The 25,865-nt window shown below is 35.2% G+C and overlaps 1 protein-coding gene across 1 annotated transcript in view; it reads right to left on the bottom strand.

Annotated features, from left to right (window-relative positions):
* LOC113040170 (low-density lipoprotein receptor-related protein 1B-like) overlaps positions 1-25,865 on the bottom strand; it is a 246,167-nt gene that overhangs the window by 116,521 nt on the left and 103,781 nt on the right. The window contains exons 23-32 of the mRNA XM_026198463.1: positions 21,643-21,888; positions 20,418-20,615; positions 19,393-19,597; positions 18,913-19,077; positions 16,617-16,861; positions 11,894-12,025; positions 10,434-10,661; positions 10,140-10,314; positions 9,232-9,326; positions 6,997-7,146 (exon numbers count right to left, since the gene is read on the bottom strand). Coding sequence (XP_026054248.1) covers positions 6,997-7,146; positions 9,232-9,326; positions 10,140-10,314; positions 10,434-10,661; positions 11,894-12,025; positions 16,617-16,861; positions 18,913-19,077; positions 19,393-19,597; positions 20,418-20,615; positions 21,643-21,888 — 1,839 coding nt within the window. The remainder of the gene's footprint in view (positions 1-6,996; positions 7,147-9,231; positions 9,327-10,139; positions 10,315-10,433; positions 10,662-11,893; positions 12,026-16,616; positions 16,862-18,912; positions 19,078-19,392; positions 19,598-20,417; positions 20,616-21,642; positions 21,889-25,865) is intronic.

Genomic DNA, 25,865 nt, shown 5'->3' with positions numbered 1-25,865 from the left:
ATAATATTGGTAACTACACTACTTTACTAGACTATAGGAACACGCTTTCCTGCGTTACAAATGCTGTGTTTGCATGTGTGTAAAGTTCTGGGCCGGGTTTCCCGATAACGAGTGATCTTAGCGCTTAAGAGTGTTTTCTACGTTCGTTATTGTTTGATGTGCGTTTCCCAACATCTACTGGGATGGGATGCTTTAAGTGCTAGGAGTCGCTCTCTGTTTGTCAAGTGCCGAAATGTTATCTTACAGACGGTTTCATTGGGCATCCTCGCCTGGCCCTAAATTAACTTCCGGTCTGTGTTGTGTATATCGGTCTGGCTGCTGTGCCTTCTACCAACGCAGTTAAAGTTAAGGTGATGAGTAGACTGAAGTTGGGCTCAGGTGGTTGTGATGTGGGATGTGTTTACCATACATTTATTTATTTTTGGAGACTCGCCACGATTTTAAAACTAAACGTTTTTTCCAAAAGGCTTTGTTGAATAAACACGAGCACGCACTGCATGTTTAATAATAATAATAATAATAATAATTCCTTAAATTTATATGTTTAAATATCAAAACAAGACACAGGTGTTTTTATATCACTGTATTTCTGAAGAAAGACTTGCATGTTATATGCCTGATAAAACAGCGTTTGTGAGCTCAGTGCTCCTTTGTTTATAGCGGTTACTTGGGAAAACTTTATTTCTCGCGCTTTGAGGCATCTCCTGCTTAACATTTCTCCCATGTTTTAATTTTAATAGTAAATCCCCTTTTTTTACCAACAAATAAAGTTTTCTTAATTTTCATTATTTAAAAGAAAATCTAAATTAATATTTTATAACTTCATTTGATAACCAGAAAAATTTTAATACACAACAGAATTTCTGATGGGGAAAAAAACATTTCATAAGGCTATTTTAAGAAAAAATGAATAGATTAAGTTGTTTTTATACATTTAAATAATTACACATGCAAAAAAATAAAACATATGCTGAAGAAAAAAGAACATTTCATAGGGCCCTAAACGTGTATTTTTTTGTTTACTTTTAATAAATTGCTGTGAAAATGTATAAGTGTTATGATTTAAATTAATTAGACATGCTTTTTGATTAATACAATTAAATTTAACCATTAAAAAGGAGTAAAAAAAAAAATAAAAAAATGGAATCCAGAAAAATTTAATAGAAAAATGGAATTTGGAAAAATTAAAACAGATTTTACAGGGCCCCCAAAAAAAGTAAAGTAAAGTAATAAGTAGTGAAGCTACTTTTCATATGCAGTAACTAGTAAAGTAATCTCATTACAATTTACTATTAGTAACTAATTATTTTTTTTTTAGTAACTACCCCAACACTGACTTTACTGTACAAATTTGTCCTCTCTGAAATTGAACCAGGGTGAAATATGTCTTTATCCATGCTGTATTTCTTTGCTGCGGACAGCACACTGCAAATCCGCTAAGCCCTATGGCATGTCAAATCAGCCTTCAAGAAATGGTACAACACCGAGAAAACCAACTGGGACTCACACACCCTCTGTGATTACACATCATAAAAAGGCATGCAAGTGTGCCACAGTCTCCCAACATCCTTTTCCCCGGTGACCCGAACCGCTCACGACGAGCTACACATTCCTCTGCCCATATTACTTGCGAGTCATGTCTTAGATTGAAGAAGGAGCCGTCCCTCGGCGCGAAACAACGCTACATTACCCCTGTTCTACCCACCCTCCCAGCACTTATGAATCCCATAGGTGTGAGAAGCAGCATCTTAGTCCCCTGGCAGCCCTGAATGGATTACATACAGACGCCAAAAGCAAGCAGGACTATTCTTAGCACTCGGCCTGAGCTGAAGCTATCAGCCGTTGGCAGACACAAACGCAGGGGAAATGAATTACGGCGAACAGTGTTGTTTTATACTTCACGTAGGGCACAGCAGAGGATCGTTTAGATTCTCCGTGGTGGAGAACATTCCTGAATAGAGTAAGGGTACAGATTTAATTTGATCCAAATGAAAATGTGGCTAGAAATGTGAGATTTTCAAAAGTAAACACACCCCTACATTTAATGCCCAAAATTACAATTATAAGTGCAAATTTGCAGAACATCGTAAAAAAGAGAAAGAACCTGATATAAACTTCAATAAACCAGTCTGTTTTGATTAAGTCTATGGTACCATTATGTCGAAATCAATAATATGCCCTAGCTGCATGTAACAATTTGCTAAAAACATTATCTATTGGGTGCACTTACTTTTTAATTGAGTTTCTGTAGATATCTGTGTTGAATAAAACATCTCAAGTCCAGTTTTCATTGTTAATTGTTAAACTGCATAACGTTCAGCCTATCAATGCTTTCAAAATAGTAAATCAGAGGAGCACATCCATAATAAATAAATATCTTTTAATAGGGTGTGCTTATTTTTGAAAGAAAACAACTGAAGATTTTAAACTCCAGTTTTCACTGGAGTTCAGCCATAAATACGGTCTGAATAAAGTTATAGTTTCAATAAGTCCATGTGCGTTGAAAAAAAGGGACTTTTGATGGGATGCACTTACTTTTTCACACCACTATATTGACAGGACTATAAGGGCTCGTTTGATATGGAAATGTTTTCTTTCTTCTTCTTTTTAAGTGGATATCGGTGTCTGAAGTTTTTGTCCTATTATCTTCGTTGTTGTTGTTGAAAGTTGTGTACATTTAATTTTATATTAAAGTCATTGAACAAACTATACTTCGAACTTTCATAGCCTCATTTTGTATTCATCATATTAAATATTTCCCAAACAAAGGACATATAAATGGATATTATTCTAAATTGGGTGTACTTACACAGCACTACACTGACATAACTATTAACGATTATTTTTGATATGTAAATCATTTTTCATTGAATTTCCCGCCATTTATATTTCATTATAATGACATAAAACAGAGTCTGAAGTCTTTTGTCCACTTTTTTGTTGTATATACGTATTTTCAATTTGGTTGACTTTCACTGTGCGTAAATGTCATTGAACAAACTAAACTTCTAACTCTCATAGCTTCATTTTTATTCATCAGATTAATTACTTCCCAAATAAGGGTCATAAGTTCTTCAAGTGTAAGAATGAGCCGACTATGTCATTCAAAGACAACAATGACAAAGAAAATGAAAAACGCAAAAGAAGCCATTAATAATTCATTATCTCTTTACTTGTTTCCTCACTCCCGGGGCACCTGGTAAAAAAAGGGGGTTAATTAGACATTAATATTAAACAAACGAGTGTAATAATCAAATGGCCCTGATATGAGAACCAAGAATGTGTCAGACGAAGTTCAGTTGCCTAATCCAGCAGAATAGAGAAAGGAAGAAATAAAGTGAGAGCGTCTTATTATGTGTCTTCAAATGAAAGCCGGTGTATTTTTGTCACGAATTTCTGTGCTGTATGATTCAAACACAAATTCCTTTGTTACCATCTGGTTTGATATTATAATATGTAGGTGCCTTCTAACATACACCTGTATATAAAATATTAGGGTGTTATATACAGTAGCATGGCTCTTGATATATGAGAGGAGTAAACAGTGTTCGATGTGGATAAGCAGACAGAACAGACTTCAACCATCACTCCATTACCAGCTAACAGATGCTGATTGCCGAGATGGTGCTCAATCTGATTGTATTAGTGGTTGGCAAAATCAGTATCCAATTTAGAGAGGGTTTGAGAGGATGATACAGCAAGAGAAGCGAGAACAGGTTGTTCCTCGGGGTTTAATCGAATGATACATCCACATTTGGCATGTTTGGCTGGGCAAATGATTTATCTCATGCAATCCCCAAGATTTAAGATCTTTTACCTCAGGTTCATCGTTCGCAATATTACACAGACTTACTGAGAAACTGCCGTGGGTGGAATAAGCCAAATCAAATGAGTTATAATTTGAGCGGCAATATAGTTGTTTTAGGAAATGTAATAAAAAATGAGTCGGATATCCGCATGGATTAGATTCTGCATTGAATCATACATTAAAAATGTACTCACAAAAGTGTTTTTTGTATATTTTTTTACACATTTAATTACTTTTCTGTTTTATTTGGAATGTTATGTACACGAAGCAAAGGATGATTACTCCTAAAATAAGTCTTTTCAGAACATCACACAATGATTGACTTAAAAAAGATAACAAACTAATAAAAATGATCACACATATTAAGTAAAATCCATTTAAATCTAAAAAAATAAATAAAATAAAAAATCAGCTTGACAATTTATATTGAAACAATTTGTGTATATACAAACAAAAATGTGTTGTGCATATTTATTGTAAATTAATTTAAACTGCATTTATATTATGTTCCAAGCCATTGTTTAAAAAAATCTAATAACAGAATTTAATATTAATTTGCAGTTAATTTTATATTAAAGCAGTTTTATAATAATATAAATAAAGGGGTTTTGGTAAATGTTAAAACCTATTTTGAATATATCAAATGAATTACAAATTATAAATATTAATAATTGTTTACTATAACTGTATTGAATATATAATATTCACATAATGTTTAAAAAAACCTGCTCATTATTATTGTAAATAATTATTAATTATATCTAATTATCTCTATATCTAAAATCTTTAGTTCTGATCAGATGAGCAGTTGTAAAATCTCCAAATAATATATATATATATATATATATATATATATATATATATATATATATATATATATATATATATATATTATTTTATTTTTATTTTTTTATGAAAACACTAAATAAGTAAACGTTTAAAACCTTATCTCTACTCATATGGGACCTGTCCTGGTCTTTAAATGACCTGAAATATACCTGCCTGCTGACAGCTCAAGGATATTTACCCAAAATATAGCCCAATTACTTCTATCATGCAGTTTTTACCCGTTAACATCAATGACCTCTATAATTTGGTGCAATTATTAAGCTTCAAAATCTTCTTAGCCCTGGAAATCAGGACGTTTTGTCTCCTGAATGCTAAAGGTAAGACATCTCAACAGAACTGCTGTCTTTTGCTGATGATCCTCATGAACCAGCTGTTTTACTCTTAAACAGATTAATGTCAATCCACAAATAATGAAAAATGAGCACCGTGATCCCAGAACCCCTCTGGACAGAGTCATGCAGTGGGTCAAAGGAAATGAAATGATGGAAACAAGAGGGGCACACGGGCAAGTGCTTCATTGAGTTTCTTTATGTGAGAGAAAGACACTAAAATTGAAACACTGTATCTGCTCTCACCAATAAAAAAATTATATGTTTTAAGAACGTAACTATGGCCGGGGGTGTTTATTGTCAATATAAATATTTTTTGTTTTTTTTATAGACAATATGAAATCAAAACAGACCCTATATGTACTTTCTTTTTGTGCACAATCCATCAGAGTGAGAAATAAAAACTGATTATATATTATTAACTACATTATTAAATAACTGTTTACATATGATTTTTTTTGTTAACATTTTTCTTCCCCCTTCACACTTCACATTAAGGTTCCATATTTTAATTTCAACATTTACTGTTACATTTTTTTAATCAAAAGCTGTCTCTGTTAATATTATTTACTGGATCGAATTAACATAAACTAATAATGAACAGTCATTATGTTTAACATTAACAAAAGATGTGAAAATATTTTCTCTCTTTGTTAATTTTAGTTTATGCAATATCTAACAATATCTAACTAACATAAACTTACTGCAAAGTATAAATTTGCATAAATTGGCCTAAAGGTTAATATTCTGCATTATGTGAGCGGAGACCAAGGTTGGAGAGTAAAGCGAGGATAACAAAACAAAATGCAAACAAGAGCAAAACAAATCACTGGAAAAAACAACAAAACCAGAGCTAAAACAGCACAAACAAAGAAAAACTGAAACAAAAAACAGCAAACAAAACAAGACAAAAAACTAAACAAAAACAAAACTGAGCAAACAAATCAAAACAGAACAAAAACTATAAAAAATAAAATAAAACAGAGAAAACAAAACAAAATGCTGAGCAAACAAAACAAAAACAGCAAAATGAAACTAAACAAACAATAGCAAAATAAAACCAGCAAACAAAACGGAAAACAAAAAGCTAATAATAAAAAAAAATAAATAAAAAAAAAAATTGGGAAACAATCAGCTAGCTTTGCAGTTGGCAGAGTAATGTGATAAACTTAAACCTACTATAAAAATATATATTTTAAAACATTTCACTACAGATTTTCTAATTCAGAAATATTCCTATAACAACCCAAAATGTGATTTTCCAACATGTTTTTTTTTCTCTTTTTACAGGTCCAATCAAATCAGGTCATTTAGGAATAAGCCCCATAACAGAAGTTAAATGAGTTGTGAATAACCATTTTACATTTACATTTGCTCACTTAGCAGATACTTTTATCCAGAAAAAACATCACAAGCAATTAAAAATTGTATGCTGTCTTTATTGTTGATACGGTTTCCTTCGTATTGACAAATCACTCGGATTTTCTCATTCGCTTTACATAAAAGCACCTGCTAAATGAATAAATGTGAGCGTCACAAAAAAAATGTAACAAAAAATAAATAAGATTTGCACGGAAAATCAACCATGAGTCAGAAGCCACATGTAAAATGACAGCGCAAATTCATATCTGTCTTTGGCCGAGTCTCAAAAACCCCACAGAGCTGCTACAATCAGCAAACACAGCTGTGACATCAAAAGTCGTGAGTCATCAAAGTTCAAGAAAAAACACATCTCAGAACATGAACAGTGTTGCGATTCAAGCCCTTTGAAAACAACAATCGCTCTCAATTGATTTGTAATTGCAGTGTACTAAAACAGCTCCACAATTAAGCCTTAACAAAAACCCACATGCCCACATTCAGCATAAAAACTGTTCCTTTTCATTCACACGCCGCTGTTCACAAACCATTTATACTGTCTATCTTCTTACTAATTAAATAGCTCCATTATTTGCTTGGTTATAATTAACCTTACTAAATCAAATGCTGATGAAAACAGCCTTTACTCACCCATCACTGCTAATGCCGTGGCTTTCCGGAGCTCTTTTTTCAAGCTGTCAATCACATCCAGACCACTCCCATCCAGGTTACATCTATTAATGGTTCCGTTTCCAGAACTTATCCAGTATAGCTTGTTGGCCAAGTAGTCGATTGACAGCCCTGGAAAGCACATTGAAAATATGAAAACATGTAAAGCAATGGCTCTTAAAAAAAATACATATACATATATCATTTTATATATAATAATGATCATGTGACACTGAAGACTGAAGTAAAGTTGATAAAAATTCAGCTTTGCATCACGGAATAAATACTACATTATAATAGTTTACAGTAGTAAACAGTTATTTCAAATTGTTATAATATTTCTAAATGTTACTGTTTTATTGTGTTATTTTAACAAATGAATACAGCATTGGTGAGTATAAGATACTTTTGGGTTTGGAAAGCAGTTTGTGTTTGGGAGACATGAGGGAGAGAAAATTACAGCAATTTATGTATTTATTTATTTGGTGAAATATACCTTTGACTAGATGCTCAAGAGTAAACAGATTTATCCCAAACTTCATTATTTGACCTTATCTTGTGACAAGAGATGTTTCTGTTCAACACAGCCAATTTAAATAACAAAGAACCGAACACTGTTTCATATTATGAATATCAACACACATCGGCACTAACAAAACCTGTCTGGTTATTTGAAATCTGCAATTTCCCCTACAGCAAAGCATGTTTATTTGCTGCACAGCATAAATAGTGTTCAAATAGAGTGCAAAAGGTTGATCTCTCTTTTTATTTCCTTCATCTGCAATAATCCCTTGTTCACATCATAATGATAACCGCGTTATCTAAGATTTGTCTCAGGCCGTAATCACACGTACTGCATGTCAGGGAGATTTTGCTTTAATTAAGAGTTGAGGGGAGAACCACGAACATCTTAGAGTGCTCAAACAATACCTAGGGCTACAACTCAGACCAAATTACTATTGATATTATGATTTCAACAGACATGGCCTAGAGGAAGAGGAGGAATGAGTAAATGGTGCCCTTATTCTCACATACAGTGATAGTAAATACATGTACATGAGGCCATGTGATCCTGCAAATGTTAAATAAGATAACGTCTAATTTCTTAAATGGTCAAAAACAAAAGTAAAAGCACAAAAGTGAAACAAACATTAAAGCAAAGAAAACAGTTTTGCTAACATCTTACATAATGCGGTTTGCGAAAAAAAAAAAAAAAAAAAGATCACTAAATAATTTAATTAAAAAAGGAAAATGCAAAACAGACAAAGGCAAATCAAAGAAAAAACAAAAAGCCAAGCGAAGCAAAAAGTGAAACAAAAGAAAATCAAAAGAAACACAAAACAGACTTAACCAAAGCAAAAGCAAAACCAATGAAAGCAAAACAAACCAAAACAAAACAAACAAAAGCAACACAAAATAGACTAAATCAAAAGAAAAGCAAAATGAAGCACATAAATGCAAAGCGAAACAAAAGCAATGCAAAACAGACTAAACCGAAACAAAAGCAAAACAAAGAAAAGCAAAGCAAGACAGATGAAAGCAATGCAAATCAAAGTAAAGAATAGCAAAACAAATACAAAAGTAAATAAAAGACTATAGCAAAATGAAGCAAAGATAAACAAACAAAACAACGAGAAGCAATCCAAAACAGACAAGAGCAAAGTAAAAACAAACTAAAATATAAAAGCAATGCAAGAGCAGCACAAAACAGACTAAAGCAAGAGAAAAATGAAGCAAAGAAATGCAAGCAAAACAGAACAAAAGCAAAGCAAAAGCAATGCAAAACAGAAAAGCAAAAGCAAAGCAAAGAAAAAAAAAGCAAAACAAAAAAGCTATGCAAACAGACTAAAGCAAAGCAAAACAGATGAAAGCAGTCGAGACAAAACAGGCAAAACAGACAAAGGCGAAGCAAATGTAATTTACTTGAAATAAATTAAAATAATATTTAATTTCCAGATTCACGCAGAAGAGAAATATATATATAATTTACCTAAAACAATATAAATAAATAAAACTTTCAATAATACCAAACTAACACCATTTTGGATTAATATATTTTTACTGTATCGTAATTAATTCCAGTACTGCCTTCTCCACAGATGACACATGCCTTAGATTTGGACCAAAAGAAAGTATCACAGAAAGAATCCATAACCATTTTGCCTTAAAACAGTAAGTACACATCTCACTACTGCAGGTTTTGGAACATCAATTTACCAACAGGCTCCTTCTGGTTCTGGTGCAAAATCTTGATGTTGCTGCCATCCATGTTGGCCATATTTATAGTGCCTCCATCCATCCAGAACATCTTCCTGTGGACCACAACAAAAACAAGAATCATTCAGAAAGATGGATGAGTCTTGGAGATGAAGGATGGGACTCTTCTGTGTAAGGATCACGACCCGCGTGAAGGTCGGGAAGGTAGCAAAGAACTTTATCTTCCCAATCACAACAGAGCACAAAACAATCAAATAAAGCTGTCTCTATCTCTTTCATACATCTTGATGGCCCTCATGAACCTACGTGACAAATGACTTTCAGAAATGTCGATGAGGTTGGAAGCTAAAATGAGAAGACAGCTGGAGAGAGAAAAAAAAAAAACTACATGAGGGGCAAAGGTCACGAGAGATATTGGCAACAACAAGCGCACTGTACTGTGATCAAGATTCATCAATGGATTACAGAATCGCGTTTCAAATCTCATGTAAACAATTGCGATTACATAGCATTAATTAGCTTGCATGCTTGGAATTATAATGTATGCTAATTAAAAAGCTGTCATTGACCAGCCCAACTAGGGTAAGATAAATTCACACTTCAGATTGGTTTGACATCATTAAAGAGTATTCACGGCTACAACGATTTGTCAGTCTTAATCAACTCTTATAAAATGACTCTAATAACTTTAGTTAATTGTGCACGCTGCATACAAACAGAGACCTGTTCAGTAATTAGCTCTGTAACTGATGTTTCTCAGACGCAGCTTTGCCAGTAACAAAAGGTGACAATTCGACGGAAGTGTGCAATTACTTACTAATAAATAGGATAGCGATCTTTCGCGACACAAAGCCCGTAACTTCTCCAATATGGATATGGCTAATTGTTAGTGTGGTTTTTGCTGTTACCCTTTAGATGGATGCAGGACGAGACACTTGGGTTTGTCCATGCCGTGAACGACAGTGGTTTTGAGGGATCCGTCAAGACGGGCGACGTTAATGTGGGTCTCGTCGTTGTCTGAGCTCATCCAGTACATGTTTCTCGACAGCCAGTCAATAGCCAGGCCACGGACATTAGATAAGTCTGGAAATACAGATGTTATCAACACATAATCAGCATCTTTTCATCACATAAAACAAAGTGTTGTGTGTGTGTGTTTACAGTTACAGTACAGTTAACTGTCAAAGTGGAACATAACATACCTCCAGACAGGAGGGTTTCGAGTTTGGTCCCGTTAATGAAAGCCCGTTTTATCGTTCGGGTCTTAACATCGGCCCAGTAAATCCTCTCATCTACAGCATCATAATCCATCGCCGAGACATCATCGATATCGGGTACGGTGAGGGCCATGATGACGTTGAGGTACGGCTTGTCGATGTCCACTCCTCGAATCTCAGATCTCCGAGCATATAACAGAAACTTCCTCACACCTGTTCACAGATATATAAATATATAATCAACTCAAATTCATTCTCAATTGAATTCTATTTCTCTGTCTCTAGTATCTCTGCGAATGAAAAATATGACCTAAATCAGTTAGCGGGACAAATATAATAAGGGGAATTGAGTGTCCTTACAAAGGCAGCGCTATAAAGACATAAAGCTCAAAGGACTCATACTGTAAATTCTCCTTTCTTGACCTCCAGAGAGATCTCTGGGGCGGCCGGAAAAGAGAGATCTCCATTTCAGTCTGTAATGAGTTTAGGTAGGTCACGAAAGTCTCCTGATACACGCTATAATTATTCCAATATTAGACATTCTGCTTTATATCAGCTCCATTCAATTGTGGATCACTAATTTTTATGAGGAAACAATCAAGCATCAATGTACATTATATATATATATATATATATATATATATATATATATATATATATATATATATATATATATATATATATATATATATATATATATATATGTACAGTTTCATGTGAAAGTCTGGGTACCCCTTGCAGAATCTGTGGAAATGTGTTTTGTGTTTTTTGTGATGGTTGTTCATGAGTTTCTTGTTTGTTCTGAACAGTTAAACTGAGCTCTGTTCTTCAGAAAAAAACTCTCAAAAGTTTTCACCCCCCGGATTTTCCTTGCACTGTGTTTCCTTCTGGAGCATCAGTGAATGTTTGAACCTTTTTTAATAGTTGTGTTTGAGTCCCTCAGTTGTCCTCAGTGTCAAATGATGGATCTCAAAATCATACAGTCTGCTGGGAAGGGTTCAAATATGCAAAAGATTCGGGAAAACTGAAGACTCTGCAGGACATGGAGGATTTTTTCTGAAGAACAGAGCTCAGTCTAACTGTTCAGAAAAAAAAACAAGGAACTCAAGCCATTACAAAAAAAAAGGGTTCCAAGGGTTCCCAAACTTTTGAAGAGGGTCATTTAAATACATTCAGCTATTGTTTTGTCTTGTGGACTATATGTAAAATGTCTATATGTCTTTTATGTAAAATATCTTACTCAGGACAGTACTAATAAAAAAAAAAAACACATTTATTTTGTTAAAATTATTCACATTTTCAGATTCTGCAAGGGGTTCCCAAACTTTTGCATAAAACTGTATACACACACACGCAGTACATAGGTTTCACACAGTTTCGGAGTGCGCATCAAACGCGTCTCGTAAAAAGGGAAATCTACAGTCCAGCAGACAGGCTGAGCTCACCTTGGCAGCTTCGGTTGTTGGCCGACAGTTTCATGAGATGTGGACAGAAGCAAGATGCAGAGCCATTATAATTTATAAGGCAGAGGTGAGAACACGGGCCTCTTCCTTTGTTACCAGCACACGGGTTAGGAGCTGAAAAAGACAAGAGAAGAGAAATCATTAATAAAAGAATATCTGAGCACACATTCTCCATACGTCACAATATTTCATTCTCCTGATTTATCACCACTGCGACTTATTAGACAGCGATGTCTTTGATTATCATTTCCACCGGTCAAAGTTACAATTTTTCAATTTAATTTCTTAATATCTTCAAGTCTTTAATAATTTCTTCTGCTAGTTATTATGCGATGCGTCTTGGATCCATGCACGTAGTCTCCTGAAAACACAAAGTACGGCCTAACAAGTGGAAGATGTGGACGGCGTGCTGAGTAATTAGGCCCAACATTCCCTGGGTTGTTCTTGCTCAGAGCAAGGTTGTTACTCCGCAACTCTAAATGAGACCGTAAAACACACACCTAACTAAAAAATGCATAATGAGTCCATAAAAAAACAGTTGTTTGGGGCTTAATGAATACAGTAAACTCTGTGTCACTCTCTCTAAGCTATTCTGACACGTGAAAACCAATAGCAATGTGAGCCAGACGCTTCAGACGCAGATGGGTAATGGAAACGGACATGGAGCAGACATCCAGAGCTATAAACAAAATCCCAAAACAGAGGAAAGCAGGTGCTAAGCCACAGGATAAAAACAGCCGAGAGCAGACACAGAAAAAGGTAAAAATAAAATTACTAGTAATGGTTCAGGCTAAAGCCCATTCATTTTACAAAAGTTATGTCATTTCAGAATATTGCCTATTAACTATTAATTATTGCTTGGAAAAATTGTAATAAATAAAAAAGTTTACATAACTAAGAAATAATTGAATGTACAGTTACGTTTTTTTATGTAATTCATAAAAAAAACATCTTCAGCTGTGTCCTGTTGCATTAATTCTTCAGATATTAAAAACAGGGAATGAGTCTTATCAGTTGTATCTATTGCTTCTACATTCTAAGTCTTGCATTCGATGATGACGCACACAAACCAGGATAAAGACGAGCAAGCCGACTCTAAAAGAAAATCAAGCAATTTGGATGCTAAAAGAAAAGAGGAAGTCAATTAGAACGATAAGAAAAACAAAGGGCATGGAGAAATCAAGAGTTTGGAAACTACCGGCAACATCAGCAACCAACGACGACCTGATTGGCTGAGAAAAACAACAATAGTTGATGACAGCAAATCATAAAAGCTGTGAAAATGAACCCTAAAATACATACAGTATCTGTAAAATCAGCAACAACTTCCAGAAAACTGGGTTGATGATCTGTCAATCTACAGTCCGCAGGAGAATTTGACACAGAATTACAGAAGCTACACAGCCAGATGCAAACCTCTGATCAGCACCAAAAATAGAAAGGCAAGATTCTTCACAAATGTGAGCCAGTAGTGTTTTGGAACTGAGTTGATGGATCGATGAGACAAAGATGCACCTTTATCTAAGTGATTGGAAAGCAAAAGTGTGAAGAAAAAAGGGAACTGCAAATGCTGAACTGCTGAAGAAGAGACTAAAGACAGGAACTCCCCAAAGCAAGCAACAGTTGGAATTGGCTGCAGGAAAGGCTGGAGAAAAGCATTTCAAAGCATAAGACCAATAGTCTGGTGATGTCTATGGGTTGCAGACTCGCTCTGATTGCATGCAAGGGATCTGCAACTAAATATTAGCTTTTAATCTGCCTTAAATTCAACTGTTCCAATACTTATGCTCACATGGTGATGAACTCTAAAAGTGCTGTCCTTTTTATTTGGTAAAACATTTATGTGTCGAAAGACCTAATAATAAAATGTTACCTTCTGTAGTTTTGTCGCATATTCATTTTTTTTTTATCATATTTGCAAATGTCTTGAGTCCACAGCAGAGAAAGCTATTTTGTCTTTACTGTTCCAATACTTATGGGAGGCACTGTATATATACATAAATTGGTGTTTTCAAATGATTGATTGCAATTAAATCACATAAATACTAAAGTTTTTGTTTTGGGTGCTTGTGAGTTTATTTATATATACAAGATAAATATATTCAGTACATTTTGGATGTGATTAATCACGATTAATCGTTTGACAGCACTTACTAACATTATTTATACAGCAAAATGGTTCAAATGAAGGGCATAATATGAAAACATTTTAACAAAACAAATGAAAGATAACTATAACAACAGCTGAAACAAAACAACAGCTAAATAAATAAATAAAGCGCAATTGACCAGTGCACACTATATAAACAATATTTCAAAACAGAATAGATCAAATGTTAGCCTACAGGACAGACACAAGGACAGAATAAAATAAAATATAATAAAATATAACAAAATAAAATAAAATAAAATAAAATAAAATAAAATAAAATAAATGGTGTCAGATCAAAATGTTTGAAAAGAACAAAAACAATTTAGTTATTTAATAATAACTTTATTTGTAAAGCAACAAAGCAACAATCAGACATAAAAGGCAGCTCAAAGGTGATTCAAATGTCATAAGATAAGCATTTATCACAACAAATAAAGATAAAAGCCTAGTGGGGTGAAACAAAAGAAATGAGCAAAAGATAAAAGCAATGATTATCAGTGCTATAAACAAAATCACAAAACAATGTAAAGTCAAGCCACAGGACAAGCACAGCCAAGAGCAGAAAACAAAAGAAAGTTCACAATTTCAAAAGAAAAACGATCATAATAAATGTTTAAATCTAAAAGATCAGGAGCACACTTTTGGCTTACAAACACCCATTTTTAAAGTAGCCTGTGAGGTAAATTTCAAAACAACCTGGTTCAAAGCGAGAGATGACGAGTCTAAATATATAATTCTAAAAATTATTTACTTCAGATTCACTTTCATCAACTTTCATCATCATTTTCAAGGACTGTATATAGTTGAAGGTTGTACTTCTAAAATCAAATTTGATCAGAACATAACAGACCCACGATCTTGAAAAAATCCTTTCAAACATCTGTGCGGCATATCACTGCATCCAAACCGTAGGTTTATAGCTGCCAATCACTATCTGGAACGCTCCCTGAATGTTTCTGCCAGCCCATTATAAGTGTTTATCTGGAGTCATGAGTTAACAAAGAGCCTCTTAGCGCCATTAAGGGTGTAATTTAGCTTTGGTGGATGATGCCAAGCTCAATGTGTTGACAGAAGGCCGATTCTTCTGCATCTGGCAGATGTACACCCAAGGGAAAAGATGCTGGACAGCCATCACGGGCTGATTCGATTGTGTTTTATTTATGGGATGTTTTTGGCTCTTCTTTTGTACTTTATTGCCCAAACGGTGAACAAATTCTATTAGATCAATTAAAAGAGGGTTACAGAAGGAGGGACAGGTTTCAAACGCATGTTCAGCATACACTGAACTGATACACAGCGCAAGAAATTACTCAGAGGTCATTAGGGATGGCTCTTTTGACTTGGGCCAGTAAGCAACCATGCCAAAACACCCAAGCAATCTTATAACAGCCCATGAAAAAACAATCAGAACACATTAGCAAGTAAAAGCTTTTCAGAAAATGCTAAACAAACAAACAAATCATAACAAAATTATTTATTAATTTTTTTTTACTGTATAATTTAATAACTTCTGCATTTCTTTGGAGAATACTCTGAGGTCTAAGGGTATTTTTGGGGCCTGGAGAAGTTTTGTCATGCCCTGACATTGGTGCTTTTTTTCTGTTTCTTATAAACATCTAAATGGCTAAGGTCTAATCTCAATATAATCAGCACATACTGGGCTATAATAATGTGTGCGCAGCATGTATGTACATGATTGTGTTTTTGAGAAAAAAGAAATGTTATGCGTGGTTAGTGAAAAACTAAAAATGTTAAATCACTTGAATAAGGCAATAAAACACATACAGAATATTGGTTCCCGGGACTTTTGAGAACCTGGAGCTGGTAGCCTAGAATTTTTCTTTCTTAATTATGTGAAAATCATCTTGTTTACTCACTTACAGAAAACAATATATTGATTAAAATTTTCTACGACACTTTTTGTTGGCAAAAGTCATATGCGAGTAGGCATTGTGATTTGTGATTTACACCTGAGAAGACAAAGGCCTGCATAATGAGCCTTTTAGTTAGGTGTGTGACTGAGAGGGAAGAGTTACTAGAAAGAATGTGAAGACAAAATAAATGTATATAATTTTATTGTAGTTTATTTAGAGTATATTTAATTATCCCACAACATAATTTAATATCAACTTGGGAGTGCAGTTAATCCTTCAGTCCTTCCGAAATCCTTGTAAAAATCGTATTTTCTATATATATATATTGGTAAGTATTTTGGTTCTTAATGAAAGTGCATTTAATTCAGTAGAAAATTCTGAAAATAAATGTGACCTTATAGTGTTTGACTGTCTGTTTCCTGTTTCAGAAATGATGGGAATTCTTGATGGGAATCAAGGGAGTTCTTGACGAGACAGCTTTGCAGCCAATTAGTCCCAAAAATCTTCTAGTGAGAAATGGGAATGTGCCAAAACTGGGTCATTGTACGCTGTTAATCCAACATGACAACTTCGCTCATTCTAGAGATTTCTCTCATTATGTTCTGTTGGATCCTTCAAATCATCATCTCTTTCAAAGTCTCTCTAGACAGTTTTGAAAGACAGCAAGATGGTTACTTACTTTGTGGCTGCCTGCTAGGATGGTATATCTCCAGATCGAAGGGTTGGGCACTGGTTTTTTGGATCACAGTTACATTGGCCCCGGTCCATTTGTTGGCTTTTGTCAAAGTGTTGGTCCTCCAGTCAGTCCAATAAACACTCCCACCAAAGAGAGAGACGGCAAAGGGGTGAGAGAGAAACTCATGGCCTCTGAGAATTTCAATCATTCCCGTTCCGTCATATAGAGCAGAGTATATTGCATCAGATCTGAGGAGGGATAAATCATTTTATTTAGTATTTTAAAGTCACATGAAATCAGAACTGACCCTATTCACTTTCTTAATAAACACTGCCATGCACTTTCAACAAACTGAATAGAATCTAATTTGAGGATATCAAATTTTGCTTTAATTTGTATTACATCATATTTAATTAACTAAATGTAATAAACAAGATTCCTTAAGTGTGATTAAATTCAGTTCAGGTTGATTTGATTCGACTTAAATAGTATCAACTCAAATTGAATAAATATTATTTAATTCTAAATTACCTCAGTTCAGTTGAATAAACTGTACAGTTTAGTCAATTCATATTGAAAAACAAAAACCTCAAATTAGACTTCATCTTGTTTAAGTCTGAATTATGAAAATTCAATTAACTAAAATTAACCAAGTGGTTTGAAATCAAATCCAATCAACATGAACTGAATTAAATTAAACTTGTCAAGTCAAATTAACCTGAATCAAATCAAACACAATCTAATTTAATTCAGAATTCCAACAATCCAATTAATCAAACTGAACCAAGTAGTTTCAAACCAAATCAACCTGAATTTAATAATAATAATAATAATAATAATAATAATAATAATAATAATAATAATAATAATATATAAATATATATATATAAAAGATTTATAACAATCAAATTAACTGAACTGAACTGAACTAGTCAAATCAACCTGAATCAAAATTAAACAAATCAAACTTAATCTGGTTTATTTTGGAATTACGACAATTCAATTAACTGAACCAAGTTATTTTAAACCAAATTACTTCAAATCAAACCAGTCTGAACTGAATAAAATCTAACTTAATAAACATTGTTTTACTCTGATTAAAAACAAATCAATTAACTGAACAGACCTAAGCCATTTAAACAAAAATAAATTTAATTCAATTCAACCTAAAATAAAACTTAATCTGGTTTAGCTCTGAATTAAGACAATTAAATTAAATGACCTGAACCAAGCTGTTTCAAATCAAAATTAAATCAAAGTGAATCAAACCCAAGTCAATCCAGTTTATCTCAGAACTACAACAATTAACTAAAGCCCAGTTCAGACTGCACAATTTTGCTGCCGAGTAGAGCAACATCAACTTGAACTGAATCAAATCAAACTTAATAAATCTTGTTTACACTAACTCAAAATTATATCAATTAACCGAAATGAAGTTGATTCAAATCAAAACAAAAATGAGTTACATCAAATGAAACAAAGTGAATCAAAATTGAAAGTGAAATTCTATTTAAGTAGCAAAAATAAAACAGCTCAGAACAGCTCAGTTGTTGACTTCAAATCTTTTTTCAAATCTTTTTCTTTTTTCTTTTTTTTTTTTTTTACAAAGACAGTGTAAAATAAAATACATGTAAAATAAATGAGAGTATTCAGTCTAAAAGAGCCAAAACAGTCTATGAGAAGTAGTTAAGTGTTTACTGATGTTTTAATGCCAAGATACTGTTCAGAGAAAAAGAGACTGAAGAAAGAAATTCTGTTCACAGACCAAGAGAGAAAGAGAGATTGTGTGATCTGAATATAGCAGAGACAAAAATGAGGCAATCGAAAGCCGAGAATTGATCAGATTCTTCATTAAGTCCAAGAATCTCATTATCTGAATATTAATTTGGCCACATTTGGAGCCACCGGGCACAAGAGGAATTGAACTAGCTCTGTGAGAAATGCAAGATGAGAGTTTATGAATGTGTCAAGACAGCAGTATTGCTACACTTCTGCTTTGTAAAATAAAATAAAAAAATACTTGATGAGCAAAATTATAATCAATAGTAATAGCATATCTCTGTAGGCCTGTCATTTAGTCGCCAGCAGAGCTAGATCTCGAAATTGAACTGGTACAAAAAAAAAAAAAAAAAAAAAAAACACATGAATCATTAAAAAAAAATGAGCACTGGAATTTGTTACCACTGACTGAGCTTATTCCCAATTACTCCCTCTAGTTTCCATTCAAAACATTCCCTAACAGTCTTGTCTTGTGAAAAACGTCAAAAACCCAACAGAAGAGTGCTTGCGTGCTTCTTACCGGGCGTCCGTCCATACTATCCTGCTCTCCATGTGGTCCAAAGTCAATCCATTGGGCCAAGCACCAGAGTCCATGTCCTTGAAAACCACATGTCGCCGTTTCCCGCTCATGGAAGCGCCTTCGATGCGAGGAAACGTGGCATCCCAGTCTGTCCAGAACAAGGCACTGTTGATGACAAAACCCGATATAAAAATCCTCCTTAAACGACTTTCAAACGAGGGTTACTTGCAAACCACATCCTCATTAAAAGCATTAGCGCTACTACAAAACAGGTAAGAATGGGTAATGGCCCAATTTCATAGTAATATCCCTTCTGGAAATCATTTAAAAACTGCTTTATGGGTGATTAGATGGGTTTCATTACGATTCCCAAACCACCAAATGGAGCTATCAATCACTGAAGTTGTTCATTAAAGCTATGAAGTAATTGGAAAACGGGTGCTTTGCTGTTATTTTCTTCAACTGGAGAGAAGAACGCACCCCTGGCCGGGGTCCACGGCGATGGCCCGAGGGTGTTCCATACCCCCCGCGATGAGGGTGGTTCGTAATTCGCCATTCAGTTTGGACACTTCCATTTGGTCCAGGTTGCTGTCGATCCAGTAGAGATTTCCCGCTATCCAATCAACGGCAAGGCCTTCTGGAGTGGCTAGGCCATGCTGGACAACAACCTCGATTGATGATACACCTGCCGGTACAACAAACTAGGTTATTTTAATGGAAATAAATGGTTTAGAGGTTGTTAGCTGGTCAGTCAAGCTCAAGATTACTTGAATTTGGCGAGTGTAATTTGGTATGCTATGAAGTGTGTGAAAAGAAACATTTGCCTAGCCCTCAAGAAAAAGTGGTTCCTACAGTACGTTTTTTTCTCTCAGTCTTTCTCAATATCTATGCATCTGTTCCAAAGTGATCTGAGTGCAGATTTCTTCTCACACATTTCAAAGCTGAGTTATTAACAGTTGGTAGACTGACTTTGCTTTTAAAGTGTAAAACAGAGCTAAAATAAAACCTTCAGAATATGCTGAACAATAAGAATCATGATTCATGAGACATGGAACAAAACGTTTCCCAGCTAATAATTTAGAAAATAGCAATATCTGCACTTTGATCGTTGATATGAATGTAATGCAACATTTACATAACATGTATGTGCCAATTAATTTGATTTTTTAAAACTATTTTATTAAAATAAAGGGACATTACCCACCCCTTAATTAGTAATTATTAATGAAAAATAAATATAAAATAAAAATAAGATCATAATATATAAAATAAACTAATTCATTTCAGAATTGTAAAAATGTATTTTAAGTTACTTAAAATCTGTATATATCTATATCTATTATCTGCATCTATATATCTATGTCTACATCTTTATCTATTTATAATCTATATATAAATGGATGGATAGGTAAACTACCACTGAATCATATTATAGCCTGCATGATACAATAAGGTCATAATTATTAATATTGTCATAAACTATGTAAAAAAAAATTTAATCATACCACCGCCCTCTGACAGCTTCCCACGGTAAATTTTGTCCTCTACAACATCGGTCCAATACAGCAGACTCTGGCTGAAATGGAAATCCAAAGCAATGGTGTTCCTGAGCCCGGGGACTAACAGGCTGTAGTCGCCTCTTTGCAGGTTGATTCGGCGAATTTCGTGTCTGATGGAAAAAATGATGAACGCCTCAAAAGGATCTGCAAAAAGACAGAAACCAATAGATAAAGAGAACAAGAATGCATGCAGCAGGACTCCTAATGCAAATGTTAAAGCAAGTTTAATGATGACAAGTTGGTCCAATCAAATCACAATAAAAAAATAATTTGTGTGTGTATTTTTGGGTTTGGTTTTACAAAAAAAAATTGCAATTAAATTATATTAAATTAGATTTTTTTTTTTCAATTGTATGCTAAATCACCAAATGTAAAAGCTAAATATAGATAGATTTAGTACAATACAATTAAATTATATTTCTTTGAGTAAAATTAAGCAAATTAAATAGATTAAATTTTGAATTGATAAAGTAACATTTTAAAAAGGCGGGAAATCTGAAAATTATTAATAAAAGCAGTAAAATACCACTTAATAATAATAATAATTATAGAATAAATTGTTAGCCCATTCTAAGCTATGAATAAACCAAAAATGTTATGTGGTACAATGTGGCTGGCATCTCTACAAGTCTGAGAATGGAGAAAAAAACATTTGTGGACTGCAATATGAATTATAGCTGACCGTTTCAGGAAAAAAAAAAAAGCATTTTGACAGCTCTGAAAACTGAGCTGTGTGTTTCAGTAAAAGCATGTTTTTCTTTTTATTAAAACACGTTACTTAGTGCTCTTTGCACATCTTCCTTTCCACTCCCATCAAGTGCGCTGGAGTCTGAACTCTCTGATATGTCCCAACTTACTCTCTGTAAGGTCAAGCCGCTGAAATGAATTAACATATTACACCTGCATTAACATATTTTACACCTTGAAACTGACTGCACAATCCTCTCTCTGAAAGTGCTCTAAAATAACTTCCTTGTCATCTTGCAGCCATTTATCAGTGTTATTTACAGCATAGAAATTCAGGGTCATTTGGTTCCCCTGAGGTTAATTGCCTTGCAGTTTGGACTCTAATTTGGTTTTAACCCTATTTGGGATTGAACCTTCAATTTTCGAGTGAAAAATTCAGATCGTTAACCAAAGGTCAACCAAGAACCAACAAGCCACTGTTTACCTGTACTGTAACAGCTGTCTCCATCAGGTCCTAGACTCCAGCCTGGATAGCAGGAGCATTTCACAGTATTCTTGTGCTGTTCACACACTTGGCTGCAGCGTAAGTGCTTGCTACAGTAATCCAGGACCTCGCATGTCCTGCTGTCCGAACCCAGCTGGAACCCCGTCGGACAGGAACACACAACCCCTTTACCCGGCGCTACAGAGCACTCATGACTGCAGCCGCCCTTCCTCACCGAACACTCATCTGAGATGGAGAGAAAAAGCAGGCGAAGTGGGTTACTGTCAGAAGGAATGGAACAAACTTTCACTTCAGAAGAAAATAGCAGGGTCCGGACACTGAGGAGGCAAGAACTGATGGAATTCCTCAAAAGACATGCGGCCGAAACAGCAGGGAGCCGTAAATGCTTTGAGGGGTGAGGGAAATCGCAGAGAAAGAACAAACAAGAACGAATCTGGTGCTTCCCGTTTGGTCCTCCAGGCTATACACTTCTCGGTCAGCTAGAGCAATTTGAAGCAAGCGGACTGACTCGATGAGATCTTATTTCGCTCTACAGTTTCGCACAAATGCAGGCCTAAGAGAATGCAGGCCTGTTTGCACTCTCAGACAAAAGCTCAAAAGTTATACCTTTAGGGAAACAACAGTTTATCACTGTAAAGTACCTTTAAAGAGATATCTTGTATCTGATTTTCTTTTAAACAATCAAGTGCTACCTTAAGTATTTATTAATACTCCAGTGTATTAATATGCATTTTGTCTCCATCAGGTCCTAGACTCCAGCCTGGATAGCAGGAGCATTTCACAGTATTCTTGTGCTGTTCACACACTTGGCTGCAGCGTAAGTGCTTGCTACAGTAATCCAGGACCTCGCATGTCCTGCTGTCCGAACCCAGCTGGAACCCCGTCGGACAGGAACACACAACCCTTTACCCGGCGCTACAGAGCACTCATGACTGCAGCCGCCCTTCCTCACCGAACACTCATCTGAGATGGAGAGAAAAAGCAGGCGAAGTGGGTTACTGTCAGAAGGAATGGAACAAACTTTCACTTCAGAAGAAAATAGCAGGGTCCGGACACTGAGGAGGCAAGAACTGATGGAATTCCTCAAAAGACATGCGGCCGAAACAGCAGGGAGCCGTAAATGCTTTGAGGGGTGAAGGAAATCGCAGAAAAAGAACAAACAAGAACAAATCTGGTGCTTCCCGTTGGTCCTCCAGGCTATACACTTCTCGGTCAGCTAGAGCAATTTGAAGCAAGCGGACTGACTCGATGAGATCTTATTTCGCTCCTCAGTTTCGCACAAATGCAGGCCTAAGAGAATGCAGGCCTGTTTGCACTCTCAGACAAAAGCACAAAAAGGTATACCTTTAGGGAAACAACAGTTTATCACTGTGAAAGTACCTTTAAAGAGATATCTTTGTATCTGATTTTCTTTTAAACAATTCATAGTGCTACCTTAAAGGTATTTATTAATACTCCAGTGTATTAATATGCATATTTTGGGGCTCAACAGCTTGCCATCAGGGCAGCAGGAACACCATATTTAACCCTAAAAGATTCATTATGTCTTGTTAAAAGTGCTATATAAGTAAAGATGACTTGGCTTGACTTGTGCACTTGATGGGTTAAATGCAGTGCGCTTATTCCAAGTATGGGACACCATACTTGGCCATATGTCATTTACTTTCCTTTTTCTTGATGAGAGGTGTATGCTTGTGGTGCTGCTGACACAAATGTCCTTATATTACCTTTGGGCTTTGAACGAGACAGCTGAGTTGCTGTCTATGGAGCATCAGAAAGCTTTTGGATTTCATCAAAAATATCTTAGTTTCTGTTCTAAAGATGAACGGAGGCCTTACTAGTATGCACTCTACAGGAGTACAACAGCTTGTCACTATGGCAGTACCCTTATAGGGAAATATCTGTACCTTATTTTACCTTAAACACTGCATATTTCTACCTTAAGGGTACATACTTTTACTCCAAGGTTTTAATATTAGAGGCACACCAGATTTTCACTGGGGAAATACCTTTAAAAATACATCTTTGTACCTTATTTGCTTCTGAAAGTTCATAGTTGTACCTTAAGGGCACATATTACTATAAGGTAGAAAAACTTCTTCTTCCCAGTGTACTACAGGACTGCTTTTCCATTATATCTGTTCTTCTTAGTTTTTCTACTGGCGAAAGCTCAGAGGCACTTAACAAGCCTCTTACACCCTTATCATCACTTTACAATGATTTATGGCTAAAGACTGGTTTGGACGATATAATGTGACGGTACGCCATTGAAGTGGTCCCATGGTAAGATGCTTAATGGATTAACGTGGTTAAGTATTAGCTAAAGTTGTCAACTAGTAGAATATAGCAGCTAGCCACTTGGGTAATAAGCACAATATTCTAACAGTGATGATAAAGCATGCACTTGCTGCAAATGGCTTTGTTAATCCTCTGAGGACAATATGACTGCACTTGAATGGAAAACAAGCTCCAAAGAACATTAAACATCAAGTTCTGAATAACTACTGAGACACAGAAAGGTGACCATTAAAACATTTTCTGTTAAAATATCAATCCCAACTAAGTATGCAACAACTATAAGAAATACATTGGTTTGATTTCCCCCCAAAAAATGAAGAGACCACTGAGGGATTCAAGGTAACACCACCTTGAACAGCAAGGGGTTTCAAGGTTTAACTGAAGTGTCTAGCACTGACAGAGGATAATGTATCCATAAACCTCAAGGCAGTCATGTTGGTGGAGTTGTGGAGTGAATAAAAATGTGCTCGACACTCAAATTGAAAACAACAAAGCACACGCAGAAGAGAGGTGGGAAACAGACATGGATCATTGATGAGGGAAAGGTCTGAGGTTGTGAGGTCTGAGTGAAGGCACTAATACACAGTAGAGAAAATATTCACCAAAAAAACAACAACAACAAAACCTCCTTGACTGTCTAAAGGTATGATTTTACCCTCCTGGTTTTGTCATGGATGGATGGATGGATAGATAGATAGATAGACATAATATATCGGAGCTACTTTGTTTTCCCATTTATTAACTGGCAGCTCTCCTGTCCTCATTGTGAGAGAAATCAGAATTAAAATATATTAATGCATTACTTTTAAAAGTAACTTTCCCCAACACTGGACAGATTCGGTGAGCATCCAGCTGTATGTCAGATCTCATAAGGTTGCATTAAATACAAACTGTAATTCACAATCCATAGCACTGAGAAGACAGAAGATGTTTGGATCCCAAAAGCCAAGAGCGCTTCAGGCCAAAGGCCAGCAGGTCAATTCGCAACTCTTCTGTAGCACTGAGAAAACTAGCCGCGGGGCAAAACCTTGCAGGGCCCAGTGAGATCAGGAAAGAGCTGTTGATAGTTATATAGATATATAAAGTGAAGAACCAGCTAAGCAATGACAATCTGTTTGGAGCGTTTGAGTTTCATACTAACAAAGAACAAAAAATAAATAAATGATGACCTATTTCTCTCCAAGATTCACTCTACAGAGCTGGGTACGTGATCTGGAGCCCCATTCATCAAGATTAGTCCCATAATTGTGCAGGCCAGGTCTGTTTTAAACAATATTTATCTAACTCAGAAATGTTGTGGAATGTTTCTAGACCACTGGGTTTCGACGGTTTTGTGTTTATCGTGACCAGGGCGAGTGCATTCATCTCTGCCAGTGGCTAGCAGGATTTGGGTTCAGCCCAACTTTCATTGCCATGTTCAAGATATTTCAGCAGCACATTGAGATTGTGCTTAAAGTTAATGGGGGTTTGATTGGCCCTTTTATTAATAGAGGCATTTTACTGAAATGTGATGTTAAATATATTGGGGGAAAAGGAAAAAAATAACCATTAAAAGTTCAAATATTCTCCATTTTTGTAAATAGTGTACTCGAAATCTGGCATTCTGGCATGGTCGCCATTGTGATGACTTAAGGTAAGAGACATACAAAAGAAGCTGCCATTGAAAAAAGAGGACATTTGGCACATGCTGGGTTCAAAATGGCTAGCTCCTTTGCTCATTCACTATTCATTACAAAGAGAACGGCACATGTGTGTATAAAAGAGGGAATTCAGCTGAAAATGCTTGTGTGACTGTATAACATCCTAGCTTTAGCGCACGTCACTGCAATCATGTCCCGAACGGCGAAAACAAACCCTGGTCTGATCTGAAACACATCGGATTGTAATCCGATTTCAAACCACAT

The sequence above is a fragment of the Carassius auratus genome, chromosome 22, assembly GCF_003368295.1.
Source record: "Carassius auratus strain Wakin chromosome 22, ASM336829v1, whole genome shotgun sequence".
NCBI classification, from domain to species: domain Eukaryota; kingdom Metazoa; phylum Chordata; class Actinopteri; order Cypriniformes; family Cyprinidae; genus Carassius; species Carassius auratus.
The sequence above is the reverse complement of the archived record's forward strand: the minus strand, read 5'-3'. Positions and strand labels throughout refer to the sequence as shown.